Source organism: Dendrobates tinctorius, unplaced genomic scaffold (genome assembly GCF_039654945.1).
Source record: "Dendrobates tinctorius isolate UK_male_01 unplaced genomic scaffold, ASM3965494v1 ptg000073l, whole genome shotgun sequence".
NCBI classification, from domain to species: Eukaryota; Metazoa; Chordata; class Amphibia; order Anura; family Dendrobatidae; genus Dendrobates; species Dendrobates tinctorius.
Window position 1 is genome coordinate 37637491 of NW_027361741.1, and position 15845 is coordinate 37653335.

Sequence of the window (15845 nt, forward strand, 5' to 3'; positions counted from 1 at the left end):
GCCCACACTACTCAAAGCCGATAATGGCTGTGTTATTCAGCCATCATTTGCTACTAACAGATGAAGGTGGAGTCGAGCTCCACCTATTACTGTTAACCTGTTAAATGAACGACATAACAAAACCCAAAAAATTAATTGTTCCTCAATTTTATAGCACGTGGAAATTTTTTTTTCCCATTTTACCGTAATTCGCATAATAACATATGTGGTGTTTTTCTAAAGTATAAATTGTTCTGTCAAAAACAAGACTTCATATAGCTATTACGGCGAAAAAAATAAAAGTTTAATGGCTCTTGGAAGAACGGGATTATAAAGGAAGAAATCCGCAGGAAAAATGCAGGTCATTTGACCTGCGGATTTCTTCAATTCTGCGCGGAAAAATCCGCAGGGCCAAAAAGTACGTCTGCACTTAGCCTAATAAATATAATGTACATGACCTGAGGTTCAGAGGCTCCTTTACACACTGTCATGATTTCCACATTTCAAGTCTGCATTTAATACCTCTATGCGCTCTCAAGATGCATTAGCATAACATCACGTGGACAGCTAGAGCCGGTACTATATCTTTCCCTCTATATTCTCCTAAATAAGGTTATATATTATGAGTCTACAGTTGGGGACGCTGATCTGTCATCGGCTTCATTAAATTGTGTGACTAGAGCTGTGTAATCATCAACAGTAACTGTGATGGGAGTTCCTGTACCTCCAATGGAGAACTTATATGGTCCCATCCATGGAGTTCCAGCTTAAATGATGTTCTGGCTATTCTCAGATTGGGGTCCCTCTTTAGAGAACATAAAACCATATACTTCCTAAGGAGACTCACCATGTGATGATATGACCTAAATGAAGAGAAGAATATCATCAATTTAGAGATGGATATAAAGCAAGAAATAATGTGATAATAACTTAGATCACTATTCTGTGTACTGGGGGACTTGTCAAAGAATAAAAAAATCACAATGGGGCTACTTTAATGTTCAGAAGTTGTCTATATATATCCCCTTAGACATCCTACTACTGCGGAAAATATCACTGGATCCATAATATTTTAATATCTATATTAATATCATGTTATTTGTTTTTTGATATAGGAGGTGCACATTCAGAATATGGCAGTACGTCGCTGTGCAATGATCTGGAAGGAGAAAGTTTTCAAGAATCCACAAATTCCCCCACAGAAAAAAGTGACTTTTCAATTCCCAACTACTGACATGCGATCCCAGGAAGACCTTCACTGCACACAAGTTGATCTTGTTACTAAAGTTGGCACTATACCCCTTTCTGGTGGTGAACCCACCCTGAGCACAATGTAAGAAAGATATGAATAGCTGAAGTCATTCTCTTATTTGTTATGTATAATTTAGCTGCTAAATGTATATTCTGCTTCTAGACCTGGTTTACGGAAAGACCGTCTGAAGCCTCGGACTCCAGATTTCTTATTGCAATCCTTGGAAAGAGAGGGTCTCCTTGGATCAGCGATTGTTGAAGCAGGAAACACAGTGTGAGAAGTTACTAAGTGACTTATATTCTGATGCAGAACTTAAACAATTAAATAGAAAATCTTTCTACAAATCATTTACCTTTTTTTAGTGATTCCAGCACAAGAAATAATAGCGAGAAACACTCCCCGTGTATGGATGGTTCACCTGAATTGGGAATGAAACCTCCTGCAGCCGCTCAAGTCACTAGTTCACACCAGGCACCACCAGAGAAACCATTAATACCATCTCCTTGGTTTATGCCAGTGGTTGGGGAGCAGGCAGACACTGTGAGTAGATGCTTAAGTGATTCAATGTCATATATTGTAGTCTTTAGTGTTCACAGTATAGCTTTGGCCTCCTGATTTACTAGAAATTTCACATGGGTAAGATATCGATTTTTTTTTTTTTTTTTTTTTTTTTTTTTTTTTGCTTCCTTTCCTCAACAGAAAACGCCGATGTTTACAGATTATTCCAGCCGTCTGCTGTCACCAAATGACTTTTTACATGGCACAAGAGTACTAAACCCTCCCTCTATAGGTAAAATCAGATGTAGGATTAGCTCAATGCTAACTTATTCGTAAAATCGTATGGTTTCATAAATATTAATGGCCAATAAATTGCATAATTCTAAAATTTTCTTTAAAAAATGTATTATTTAGCATGGATAAGGTATGACAAGCTTATATGACTTCAATGACATAATGCTATTTTAGAAAATGCAGATCTGCAAGAGAACAGAGATATACTGAGAACACAAGTAACAAAGACAACCTCCCTACAACAGGAACTTTCTGAAATTCAGTATATTCTTCAGCAGTACCAGCACGAGAAGCAAGAACTAAGGTTTGTTATCATTACCGTGCTCACATGGATGCATTATGTAACACTTAAAGGACAGCACCCTTTCACTAAGTGCATCTAAGATATGGCATGTTGGCTTCTTATTTTTAGGGCAGCTGTTCATTCCTTTTAGATTGCACTTTCCTATATACTGGGTCACCATGAAGAAGTATGTCAGTATATGGTTTTATTTTTGTCATTGTGGACAATGCCTGACTCTTGCCATGGTACGGCTATACACAGTGGTACAGGATGACAGAATGAGGATATACCGTACATCTATGAATGTTCCCCATGTATACTTCTGAAATATAGGGTTTACACGGCCTTAGTGCACGTTTTTAGAGAACACGTGAAGTCAGACGCTTAAGTATATGAAACAAAAGTGCATGCTCTTAGTCATTTTCATTATAAGACTACGGTCAGACGGCATAAATTCTCTCAGCTGAAAGAATCAGGCCGATTATGCAAATTACACTTTATCACACTTTCATCAGAGCTTGAGCCCAGTGTCAGCATAGTGAGATCCGATTCTCTCACCCTGTGAGGAGATGATGAACAACATTTCTCCATTTTGCGAGTACGTGGAAATTGGACTGCACTCTGGGGTCATCCGTGTGCAATCTGATGTTTTCTGTGCACCCATGGACTTAAATGGTTGAGTGACATACGATTTGAAAGTAAAATGGCAGCATGCTGCTATTTTTTTACTGGCAGATTGTCAGTGAAAAAAAATTGTGCATATGCATACGCTGGTGTGAGTGATCCCTAATACAGCTGCTCTAGGATTAGGTGATCAATTGTATGGTTGTTGAGGTTCCAATGGTGAGACTCTCAGCATTTACAGAAACGCTTCTTTGTGAGATTGGTGGAGGAGTTCCAACAGTGACCACCTAGCCTGAAACTAGTACAGCATGGCTGACTATTTGAGATTGTTAAAGAACTATGCTTGTGGAACCTCACTGACAATTGCTATGACTTGTTTGATGATGCTTTGACTGGCTATCACGTAGTGCCTATAAAATGTGTATATGAAACCTAAACCATACATCTTTGTCAGGGTTTCACATCTGATTTTGGAAGCAGTTCTGCTCCTGTATTACACTCACAACACTTTTTATAATTGAAGGAGGCTGATGGATAGGTCCGCCTCACATGCTCCTCCACCAGCAGCCATTGTATGGACAAAAGTGCCAGTCAGTTGTGTGACCTCTCTAAGTGCCACTTTTCAAGTTTAAAGGGAAAGCTTTAAAGTTGAAAATGGCATCTGACCTGCAGTCATGATGTATAGAGCTGGAGTAGCCAATCATTCTGCTAAATATTTTTGTGGGAAAAGTTTCTGTAAATCTTATACACTATACTTTTTCAAAGTCTTTCTGAGGAATTTGTTAACCTCATGGTGGGCCAAACTAATTTGTATGCTCATCAATTTTTGGCACAAAACCCTGGTTCATCATTTTTTAACTGGTCTCCTGTAGACGCAGTTGAAATGATGCAGTTTTGGGGCCTGGTCCTTCACATGGGGATCCAGAGGAAGCCAGAACTTTGGCAATATTGGAGTGTTGAAGTTTTAAACAACACTCCGCTGTTCCGAATGGTCATGGTCTGGACAAGTTTTGAAGCCATCCACAAATTCCTGCATTATACCGATAACACTGTGTTACAAAGATTTTGTAGAAAAGATAAGAAAGGATGGCACTCACCGTTCTATTGTGAAAATTCTTTATTGGTTAAAAGGCATTGGCTCGGGAGGAATGTACAGCCAATGCCTTTTAACCAATAAAGAATTTTCACAATAGAACGGTGAGTGCCATCCTTTCTTATCTTTTCTACATAATCTGATTTCATGTTCTTCATTGGATTGAGCACCCGTTCTGATGGTATTATGGCGTACGGTCCAGGTGTGTGATTTAGAGTGCAGTCACGGAACTGCTTTGGGGTTAAGGAGCAGTGCCGGACCCTCTCTTTCACTTGGTTACAAAGGTTTTGTCCCTTGGACAATTTTGAGTGTTCCTGATAGATTTTTTTCATGTTCATTTCAGAAATGACTTCAGATTTTTCCTATCATGTAAGGTTTTTGAGAAATGATACTAAACATTATAATATTCTGTTATAATTCTAAAAACTCATATGAACTTTTTCTGAAACAGTATATTCGCCGCACAAAGTATGGACAATGGAGGACGACGAAGATGAACTAACAATGTCAGTGGAAAATGAAACTCAGACTTTGAGCCTTCTACATCTAGTCCACATCTGTTCAGTCAAGCTAATCTGAGTGACTTGGTCAGAGATTTGAAATTGTCAAAGAGGCAGGCAGAATTATTGGTATCAAGGCTACAAGAACAGAATCTCTTATTACCAGGAACAAGAGTTTGTTTTTCACAGTCGTCAAGAAGAACTTAATTATTCAACCATGTCAACAGTTTAACCTTTTGCAATGACATCTTGGAGTTGTTTGGCGCTCTTGGATGCGAACATGACCCGATGGAATGGCGACTCGTCAGTTTTAAGTCTGAAGGCTGTTTTACTACACAACGGAAATATCTATACTTCTATACCTATTAGACATGCTGTACACATGAAAGAAATGTATGAGAATATGGACTTACTGTTGACCCACATTAATTATAGAAATTATAACTGGAACATATGTGGTGATCTAAAAGTTGTCGCACGCTTCTTGGACTGCAGCTTGGATATACCAAGTATTGTTGTTTTATTTGTGAGTGAGACAGTCGTGCACGAGAAATACACTATTTTCCCTTCACCCATGACAGCACACCTGAGAGGGATCCGCCCCGCCAGGACAGGAACCTACTGAGACATAAGGGGCGGCACCTCTCCCCCGCTTCAGTTGGGTTCCTGTCCTGGAAGGAATCCCACTGTGGCGGTGCCTGTCATGGGCGAAGGAAAAGATGAGAAAAAGAAAGGGATCCAGGCCCGTCCCGGCGCGAGAAGAGCAGGTAACTTACCTGTAGCGCCAGCCGTCGGGTCCTGGAAGCACAGTCCCCGGTGTTCCTCTGGGCTCCTGGTTTGTGTAGGCGCGGGTGGGATCCCGGTGGTTCCGGGGAGCCCCCACCGCGCCGCCCTCTCCTTGCGAGCGCCGCATCTCGGGGAGAGACGCAGGCTTCTTCCGGCCGCTGACATCAGTGGCGCTATGGATTATGGGTGCGCCGGCTGACGTCAGCACAGGGCGACTGTGTCATGGCGCCGAGTGCGACGCCGGCTGGCTTTTCTGAAGCGGTCGGCCGGCGGTCGCAGGGGGGAGGGGAGGAGACACCACCGGCAGAGGCTGCATATAATTAAGGATCAGCGGCAGGGCAGATGGTGGAAAATGGAGTCAGAGCAGGAGAGATCGCTGTTTCTGCCTCCCTCACAACCCTCAGGCAAACATGGAAGCCGCTCAAGCAGCAGCCGCCCCAGCCGCAGATCGGGAGAATCTTCAAGGTCCAGAGAGCACAGGTTACGTGCTCCGACGCAGCCTCCGAGTCCGGTACCCTTGATTACGGGTAGTGAGTGATCTCCGTGAATGCTAGCATTTATGTTAATAGGGTTTCTCTGTTGTATGCTTTACCCGGTAAAGCCCAAAAAAGCAGGAAGCAAGAGGAATGATAGGGACTGTGCTATATGTAAAACTCCCCTATCAAGAGACTGGCAGAAAGATCTCTGCGCCCCTTGCATTCAGCGGACCATGGCGGAGGAAGCGCCTAGTTTTGCAGCCAATTTGATATCCTCCCTCAGGTCAGAAATGGAGGGTTCAATTAAGACCCTATTGAAAAAAGGGAAGAAAAGCAGGAAGAATCCCCCTAGTTCTCCCTCAGATTCCTCATCAGCCTCGTCTCAGGCGGAACAGGCGTCCTCAGACAGTGACACAGGGGGTAAGCCATGTTTCCCGGTAGAAGACACAGATGCTCTCCTAAAGGCCATTAGAACCACAATGGGCCTACAGGAAGAGAGGGTGGCTAAAACCCTAGAGGATGTCATGTTTGGGTGGCTTCAAGAGAGGAAAAAACGGACCTTTCCAGTGAACGAGAAGATCCAGGCGCTCATTGAGAGAGAGTGGAGGAAACCCGAAAAATCTGGGGCCCTTCCGTCCACCTCTAAGAGACGATACCCCTTTTGAGCACAAGGATGCAGAGATTTGGGACAAAGTCCCAAAAATAGATGCAGCAGTATCCAAGTCTTCAAAAAAATCGGCCCTGCCCTTGGAAGACTCAGGGGTTCTCAGAGACCCGCTGGACAAAAAGGCGGACTCATATTTGAGGCACGCGTGGGAAGCGACAGCAGGAGGACTGAAGCCGGCTATAGCAGGCTCCTGCACGGCACGCTCCCTCATGATCTGGCTGCAGCAGTTAGAAGAGAAGCTAGCATCAAAGGTCCCAAGAGAGAAGATATTAGCAGATATGTATCTCTTGCACGGTGCAGCAGCTTTTTTGGCAGATACCTCGGCGGACTCTATGAGGTTGACAGCTAGGGCAGCGGGACTATCAAATGCTGCCAGACGCGCTTTATGGCTTAAGGGCTGCCCGGGTGACCTACAGTCTAAAGCTAAATTGTGCTCTCTCCCCTGCGATGGTCGGCAAGAACTTGGACGATATCCTGGAGAAGGCAAGCAATAGGAAAAAAGGCTTCCCCAGGTTCCCGGCGGAACAGAGAAGACAGCCCTTTCGGAGGGGAAGATTCAATAGGGGGCGTCCTCCGGCCGACAGAAGGAGATGGGAGGATAAAAGGAAAAAAGAGTTGGGATTTATGTTTGGTGGAGGCACCTCCACCTCAAAGAAATCACCCCAATGACGCCAGTATTTCAGTGGGGGGGAAGATTGGCACTCTTTTTCCAAGCCTGGGAAAAGATCATCTCCAATACCTGGATCCTGGGCATCTTAATAGAAGGCCTGAGAATCACCTTTATTTACCAGCCAAAACTCGTGGTTGTCATTACACCCATCAGGAAGGTGACCAAAGAACAGTTGGCCTTAGAAGCGGAGATCCTGAGCCTGATAGACAAGCGGGTACTTCACGAGGTCCCAAACACACAGGAAGGAAGGGGGTTCTATTCACCCCTTTTTCTGATAAAGAAACCGGATCAATCATTCAGGACGATTATAAATCTCAGACAGCTCAATCGGTGGATAAGAAACCAGACCTTCAAGATGGAGTCAGTGGCTGCGGCCATAAAGCTACTACATCAAGATTGTTTTATGGCCGTAGTCGATTTAAAGGATGCATTTTAACACATTCCTATCCATCCGGATTACCAAAAATACTTGAGGGTAGCGCTTTATATCCAAGGCGTACTGCTGCAATTCCAATTCAGAGCTCTTCCATTTGGCATATCCATAGCCCCGAGAGTTTTCACCAAGGTCATAGCGGAGGTGACAGCCTTTCTCCGGATTCACGATTCGGTCATAATACCATACTTGGACGATTTCCTTATAGTGGGCAGCTCAGAGGACCACTGCACGGCACAGTTGAGCCGGGTGACCGACACCTTGCAAGAGTTAGGGTGGATAATCAATTTCAAAAAATCGAGATTACAACCCCTTAAAAAACAGGCCTTCCTGGGATTTACACTAGACTCAGAAAGGCAGGCGTGTCTGCTCCCAGAGTCCAAGATGGAGAAGGTACAGAATCTGGCCTTGGCGGCGCGAAATCAACCATGTATGACATTGAGAAGGGCGATGTCCCTTCTAGGTACCCTAACCTCCTGTATTCCGGCGGTCAGGTGGGCTCAATTTCACACCCGACAACTCCAGGGGGAGATATTATCAGCACAAAGATCACTAAGAGGGCATTTGGAAGGAAAGCTGGAGCTTTCCTTTAAAAACCAGAGACTCGCTCAACTGGTGGCTGGATGGTACAAATCTGACCTCAGGAATACCTTGGGACAGACAGGCGACAGATGTAACAGATGCAAGCTCCTCGGGGTGGGGGGCACACCTAATGGGCCTCGTAGGCAAGGGCTCCTGGACACCTCAAGAAATGGAGGCATCTTCCAACCTAAGAGAACTGTGGGCAGTGAGCAAGGCCCTAAGTCACTTCATTCCGCTACTCAAGGGTCGCAGTGTACGCATCATGTCGGACAACAAGGTAACTGGTGTACATCAACCACCAAGGAGGGACAAGATCACACTCCCTAATGAAAGCGGCGAGCGACATTCTGAGCAGTGCAGAGCAACACCTACACTCCTTGACAGCCTTACACATAAAAGGGGCAGAAAACAGAGGCAGATTTTCTGAGTCGCAATACCCTGAGGCAAGGAGAATGGGCGCTAAATCGGTCCATTTTTCAAAAAATAATGCAGCTTTGGGGGAAACCAGTAATAGACCTCTTTGCCAACAGGCAAACAGGTTTTGCTCTCTAGACCCAAGGGAAAAGCCATGGGCAGTGGACTCATTGCACATTCAGTGGAACTTCAGGCTAGCTTATGCGTTCCCTCCAGTGGCTCTGATCCCAACAGTGGTCAGGAAGATCAGAAACGATCAAGCCAGGGTGATACTAATAGCCCCATTTTGGCCAAAAAGGCCTTGGTTTTCTCTACTACAAAGAATGTCCCTCTCCGATCAATGGGTTCTGCCAGAAGTCCCGGACCTACTGGCTCAAGGCCCAATATTCCACGGTCAAAGGATTCCATCTGACGGCGTGGAATTTGAAAGGTCGCTTTTAATGGATAGAGGGTTCTCCCAGGTTTGGTGGCCACCCTGTTAAAGAGTAGAAAACCGGTGACGACTAACATCTACGGCAGAACATGGAATAAGTTCCTAGGTAAGCCATTAGAAAAAGAACCCCCGATTAGTGCCATCCTGGAGTTTTTGCAATCGGGGTTGCAGCTGGGGTTAGTGGTGAACACGCTTAAAGTTCAGGTGTCTGCGCTGGGGGTGCTCTACAACTGCAACTTGGCATCAAATAGATGGGTAGCCAGATTCATTAAATCCTGCCATAGAGCTAGGCCTATCCCAACACCCAGAATAGCCCTATGGGATTTAAACTTAGTACTAGAGGCCCTTACAAAGGAACCGTATGAGCCGCTACACCAGCTACCCCTAAAGACGATTTTAGTGGCCCTTACATCGGCCCGCAGAATAAGCGACTTACAGGCTCTCAGTAAATCCACCTTATACACAGGTCTTTCAAGATAGGGTGGTGTTAAGAACAGACCCCGGTTATCTGCCTAAGGTAGCATCAGATTTCCATCGGGGTCAGGAGATTGTCCTCCCGTCCTTCTGCGAGAATCCAAAAAATTGGGGGGGGGGGGAAATTCCATAGTTTGGATGTTAAGAGAGCTCTATTAGAATACATATCTGTCACTAGCCAATGGAGGAGGTCTCAGTTCCTATTCGTAGCTTTTCAGGGTCCCAGGAAAGGCTATGGGGTTTCGAAAGGGACTATTGCTAGATGGATTAGGGAGGCCATTAGTGGTATCCCGATTCCTGACGGCATCAAGGCTCATTCCACCAGAGCCATGGCGACCTCCTGGGCTGAGAAGGCAGAGGTATCGATTGAACAGATTTGTAAGGCCGCTACCTGGGCCTCTCACCCTCAACCTTCTTTAAGCACTATAGATTAAATCTATCCTCTTCTGCTGACTTAACCTTTGGTAGAAGGGTGCTGCAAGCGGTGGTCCCTCCCTAAGGTGTTTCGTAGTCTCCAAAAATCTCTCAGGTGTGCTGTCATGTGTGAAGGGAAAACCACCATGGTTACTTACCGGTAGCCGTTTTTTTCGGAACCCATGACAGCACCCGTATATTCCCCCCCTTTTCACAGTATGGGTGTGCACGTTAATAGGGTGCTTTTGAGTGATGTGGTGTTGGATTAAACATGTAACTAACCGGGAAGTCCTCTCAATGCTCTGTAACCTAACTGAAGCGGGGGAGAGGTGCCGCCCCTTATGTCTCAGTAGGTTCCTGTCCTGGTGGGGGGGATCCCCCTCTCAGGTGTGCGGTCATGGGTTCCGGAAAAACCGGCTACCGGTAAGTAACCATGGTGGTTTCAGAAAGGACTGGCCACTCCGCAAAAACCTGGTTGCTGGACAGAAGAATGTTAAACATAATCCTCTCGTTGATCCAGCAAAGATATTTCACCCTCCTTTGCATATTAAACTTGGGCTTATGAAGAATTTTTTCAAAGCAATGAACAAAGAATCGGAAACCTTTTCTTATTGCGACAGAAATTTCCAAAAATAAGTGATGCAAAGATTAAAGGTATTTTTGTTGGCCCATGGATCAGAGATATAATGAATGAGAGTAGCTTTGATGGTCTTTTGCAAGGTGCTGAACAAGTGGCATGGAGAGCCTTTAAAGATGTGACCTTCAACTTTCTTGGCAACAGCAGGGCACCAAACTTTGAACAACTCGTGGACAACATGCTCACAGCATATCATTTGATGAATTGCAATGTCACTAAAAATGCATTTTCTACATTCTCACTTAGACTTTTTTCCAGCCAATCTTGGTGCCGTTAGCAATGAACACGGTGAAAGATTTCACCAAAACATTGCTATGATGGAGAAAAGTTACCAGGGAAAGTGGAGTACGTCCATGCTGGCTGACTATTGCTGGAATCTTCTTCGAAAAGTATCTGACACGGATTATAAATGAAAGTCGTCTGAAAAAACACTTCTGAACAATTGCTTTTTGCTACTGCCATTGATGCACATGTATGTAGTGTCTCGGAGGTCATAATGTAGACTATAAACTGTTGTTTCTTAACCCCTTACTGCCAGCTGCCAGAATAGTACTTAAGCTGGCATTGAGGTGGGCTTCGGCAGTTAGCCCACCCTTAAAGCCTCGACATGACATCAGTTTTTAACAGCTGACATGTGCCCGCAATAGGCGCAAACAGACTCGCGATCCGCCAACGCCTATTAAGTACTTAAATGCCGCTGTTAAACTGACAGCGGGCATTTAAAGGGAACCTGTCACCCCCCCCCCCCAGGGTGTTAAGTAAAAGAGCCACCTTCAGCAGCACTAAGGCTGCATTCTGTGAAGGTGGCTCTTCTGTTTCTGACCCCTAGTAACGCTGAAATATTGACTTTTATAAATAGGTCCTCATACATGTAATGCATCCCATAAGTAGGGTGTGTCCCCCTGTATCAGCCGCCTCCCCGCCGTCCATCATGCCTGTCCCGTGTCTGGGCGCCGCCTGTGCTGTGACAACTCTAGCTGCAGCTTCCCCCATCCCCCTCTTTCTGCTATTTATCATCCCACTCTCCCTCTACCTTGGTTGCACCTTTGCGATCTCACATGCCGCTGTGATTCCACGCTAGTACTTGTGCACTAGCCGGATCACATCTCCCTGTTCCAGCGTGTAGGATCCTCCTGCTGCAGTCACTCCTGGGGAATACCTTGTGGGTTAGCAACCCAGAAGCTGACCTTGCATTGGTTTTTTATCCACATAAGAGCTATTTCCATGCTGGATCACATATTTACTTCAAGGTAGGCGAATGTTTTCCTTTACTCAGCTGCATGTTATAACTCTGACCTTTTTATCCATTGTTCTTTTGATATTTAAATTGGGCATTCTGGTTTACACAGTAGCTTCAGCGTGGTGCTTTAATGTCATTTTGGTTTTTCTGCCAGCCATTAGCACAGAGGCTGTCTAAGCACCTGCAGCTTTAGTTTATACCAGAAGGAGCGCCGGTGTACATATCTATATTGATTCTTATTTGTGAACTATTTTGTGTCACATATTTCTCTGATTTAAGGACATAAAAATTCAAAGTTTTAAAATTGCAAAATTTTTGCCAAATTTCCGTTTTTCACACAAACGCACGTTACATCGAAAAATTTTAACCGCCACCGTGAAGTACAAGGTGTCCCGAAAAAATATTCTCAATCGCCAAGATCCGTTGAAGCGTTCCAGAGTTATTACCTCGTAAAGGGACAGAGTCAGACTTGTAAAAATTGGCCCGGGCATTAATGTGCAAACCACCCTTGGGGGTAAAGGGTGACCAATATATATATTTTTTTATTTTACCATTCTTTAATTTTTATTTTTTTTATTCTTAAGAACCTGGCACAAGCATGCTTTGGTGTTAAGAGGATGGTTGGATGTTGTAGGCCTTATTGTGGATTCAGATGAACAAATGACAGCCCAGGAAGTCAAGCAAGAACTGCAACAGGTAGAATCCAAAATGTTTCTATTATCATATGATCGTTTAAAGGTTTTACTTTAATGCTCTGTAGCACAGTCCCAGCCCAGTTATACCAAGGTCGCAAGATATAAAAAAAAAAAAAAAAAAAAGCGAAAGTTCACTATTCTAGCCGATAACTCAGCATCATTCTATAAGGAAAGGTCCATTACAGTGCAAAGATCAAGTGGCACATACCTTCTGTAGACTATTCGGGGTTTATCCACATGTTATGTTTGTGTTGTAGTCTTTTCTCTGGTTGGCAAGGGGGAAAGACTTATTTTTAGGTAATGTTGCATTTGTAAAAAGTGAAGTACTGACAACTTGAACATTGGCACATTTCTGGCATAAGACCGTTAGGATATGTTCACATTTCGTCTTTTTACAGCCCTCAAAAAAGACAGTTTTCCAAGCTCAAGATGCTTCAGGAATTACCTTGATTTTTCTGCTTATTGTAATATTTTTTTAGCATCTTATTGGTGTATATCGGACCCTTTTTTTTTTTTTACTCCAATGCATGTATTTGAGGCTCTGTTTTCCTCCACATACAACTCTGATGTGGTCTGCAGTTATAAATCAGCTAAAAATGAGACAGAATCTCTCCCATTGGAAGTCAGAATGAGCTCACTGATTGATTCTCATTTAACCCATTTTGCAACCAACAATAGCCAGGGCAGCATAAAGTGCTGTAGATGGCAAACAGTACCCATTTTGAACCAAAAATAAATGCATTTAAGTAAGAGAAGAAAAAAAGTCCCCAAAGCGTGAAAATGCTCAAAAATATGCCTTCCCATTGACTTCTATTGTAAAGTATAGAGCTTCTTCTTAGTGGAAAACATCAGAAGAATGGACAAGCTAATTTTGAAAGCCTGAAGTGTTTAAAAGACACTAGTTTGAAATTATGAACAACTTTTTTTCATAGAAATAAATAGGACAATTCTTTTGAGGGTTTTGTGAGCACTTCTTTCCAGACCTTTTACAAGCTGAGCTGCTTAGAAAACAGTGGAAAAAAATTCTAGGAAATGTGAAGCTGTAAACACTCAACAATAAAATTAGTAAAAAAAAAAAAAAAAAACACTTATACATTGAAAGGGAGTTTGCCAGCTAAGTGACAGTCTAAATTACGCACATAGCCTTGTAGGTAATAGAGCCTCCCAAAAATTCATCCTTAGAATCCCAATTGCTGTTTTCGTTTTTCAGAAACTGAAGTTTAAGCTCATTATCGGTGCACTCTGTTGTGGCTTAGGGTGCTTTCCCACAGCGTTCTGGCACTCATTTTTGTCCTGTTGGGACTTACACCCGAAATCTCTCCTCCTCCCTCAAAACGGGATGCACTCAAAACGGGATGCAGGAGTATGCACCGACAAAGCAAACATGTGCGCGGTCGTGAATAATTCTTTTGCGTATACACCGACTGTAGATGGAAACCCCAAACGCAGTCTACTACGTCTGAGTGTCCGCCTCCAGTAGGCGTAAACGCCCAAAAACTATGCACGACAGAGCACACGTTCACTAGGTTGGCACTAGTATTCTCGTTGCTCGGGTGGCCTCCGAGTATTTTGGCGTGCTCGGAGATTGTTTGTCATCGAAAAGCTGCATGATTTGTGGCTGCTGGACAGCCTGAATACATGTAGGAATGCCTGTTTGTTAGGGAATCCCCACATGTATTCAGGCTGTCCAGCAGCCATAAGTCATGCAGCTGAGGCGATGAAAACTAAATCTCCAAACACGGCAAAATACTCAGAGGACACCCGAGCAACGAGTATACTCACTCATCACTAGTTGGCACCATTATAGTGCATACCCCCAAATCCCGTTTTGCAGTGGGTTTGGACATTAGCCCTGACGGGACCAATGACTGGGTGCCAGAACGCAGTGTGAAAGCACACCAAGAAGCCCAGTGCACGGTTCCACCCACTGATTTTACATGTACCTAGATAAGTTCCTTGGGGGGGGGGGGGTGGTCTAGTTTCGCCTATTCATGTCTGAGTGTGCAAAATATATATATAAAAAAAAACTCCATACCCAAGCCACTGTACAGCATGAGATTTACAGGTAGCATGCAGGCCTTTAATATAGGAAACTGTTAAGTCCTTTTTAATTCACTCCTGCTGTAAATGGTAAAAAAAAAATTTTTTCTAGATGAAACAATTTTTTGTATATGATTGCGTGAATCTGGCTTATAGTTGAGGATTTTATAGGGGCCATATCCTGGATAAGGCAATGTGCTTATCTCATGTTACATCAGGCTGACAAACTCCCTTCATTACATTTGTTTTCAATGTTAAAGTGAGTTTGTCATCAAGATTTCACCCTGAAAATTATTTATATGCACATGTAGCTCTTTCTAAGGCAATTCCAGCAATACATGTACAAAGCCAGTCTTCAGGCCCAAGAGCTATCAACCAGCAGGAAGCAATGCTGGGCAGAGAGTAGAGCTGGGGTGAACGAAGCTTCAGATCTACAAAGAGTTCTTGGAAAAAGAATCCTCCATCGATTGAAGCGAGTCAAGTATTAAAACTTCACATTTATTAGCACGTTAAAGAGATTACAGCAACCTCATATCACACATAACCTACGTGTTTTGGCTAAAGAGCCTAGTGTGATATGAAGTTGCTGTAATCTTAACATGCCAATAAATAAAGTTTTCATACTTGCCTCCCTTCATCGCTGGAGGATTCTTCTTATTCCTGTGGCTTCTGCAGCTGCGACTCTGTGCGATGTATCCACTGCGATTCTCCTAACAGCAGATCTGGTGAGCTCGCTCTCCCTTCTTACATGACACAGTTCTTGAGCCTAGTTAGTCACTGATTTATAAGTAATTTAGGAACCGACTGGCCATGTAAAAGATATTGCTGGACTTGTCTTTGGAAGCGCCACATGCAAATATAGATAGCAGGATTTCACACCCCAACTTGACAGTATCGGTTTAACAGCACTATTTTGCTGATTTGGTGCTTGCCTTAAATTGTCACAAGGGTTAAAAAAAAAAAAAAACTTGCAAAGGCAACTATCACTTTTCTCTTGTGGAAGTTTTGTTTAGCTCTTTTGTAAAAGGCTTCCTCATTATGTAATGATTCTGTTTTACTTTGAGTTTCTTTTAATGGTGTTAACCATTATTCCAGGTCACGCATACAATTTACTAATTCTGTTAGTTCTAATACCATCAGCAACCCCCAAGGGTTCGTTCAACCGTACCACATTTACCACTATTTGCAAGAAGAATCCTTAGCACCGGATTGGCACCATCTCAGACTTTAGTGTCTCAAACACCTACTGGCTGTGGCTACATGGCAAAATGTGTGACCCTTACTTATCTGACTTGCTATCATATGACTTACAAATCGCAAGTGTCTTTGGCTGTTTTACAGCACAATCACAGCTGTAACAG

The 15845-nt window shown here is 43.7% G+C and overlaps 1 protein-coding gene across 1 annotated transcript in view; it reads left to right on the forward strand.

Annotated features, from left to right (window-relative positions):
• SFI1 (SFI1 centrin binding protein) overlaps positions 1-15845 on the forward strand; it is a 143594-nt gene that overhangs the window by 127270 nt on the left and 479 nt on the right. Inside the window, exons 26-31 of the mRNA XM_073582807.1 lie at positions 1095-1312; positions 1394-1504; positions 1594-1771; positions 1931-2021; positions 2198-2327; positions 12334-12445. Of these exons, the coding sequence (XP_073438908.1) occupies positions 1095-1312; positions 1394-1504; positions 1594-1771; positions 1931-2021; positions 2198-2327; positions 12334-12445 (840 nt within the window). The remainder of the gene's footprint in view (positions 1-1094; positions 1313-1393; positions 1505-1593; positions 1772-1930; positions 2022-2197; positions 2328-12333; positions 12446-15845) is intronic.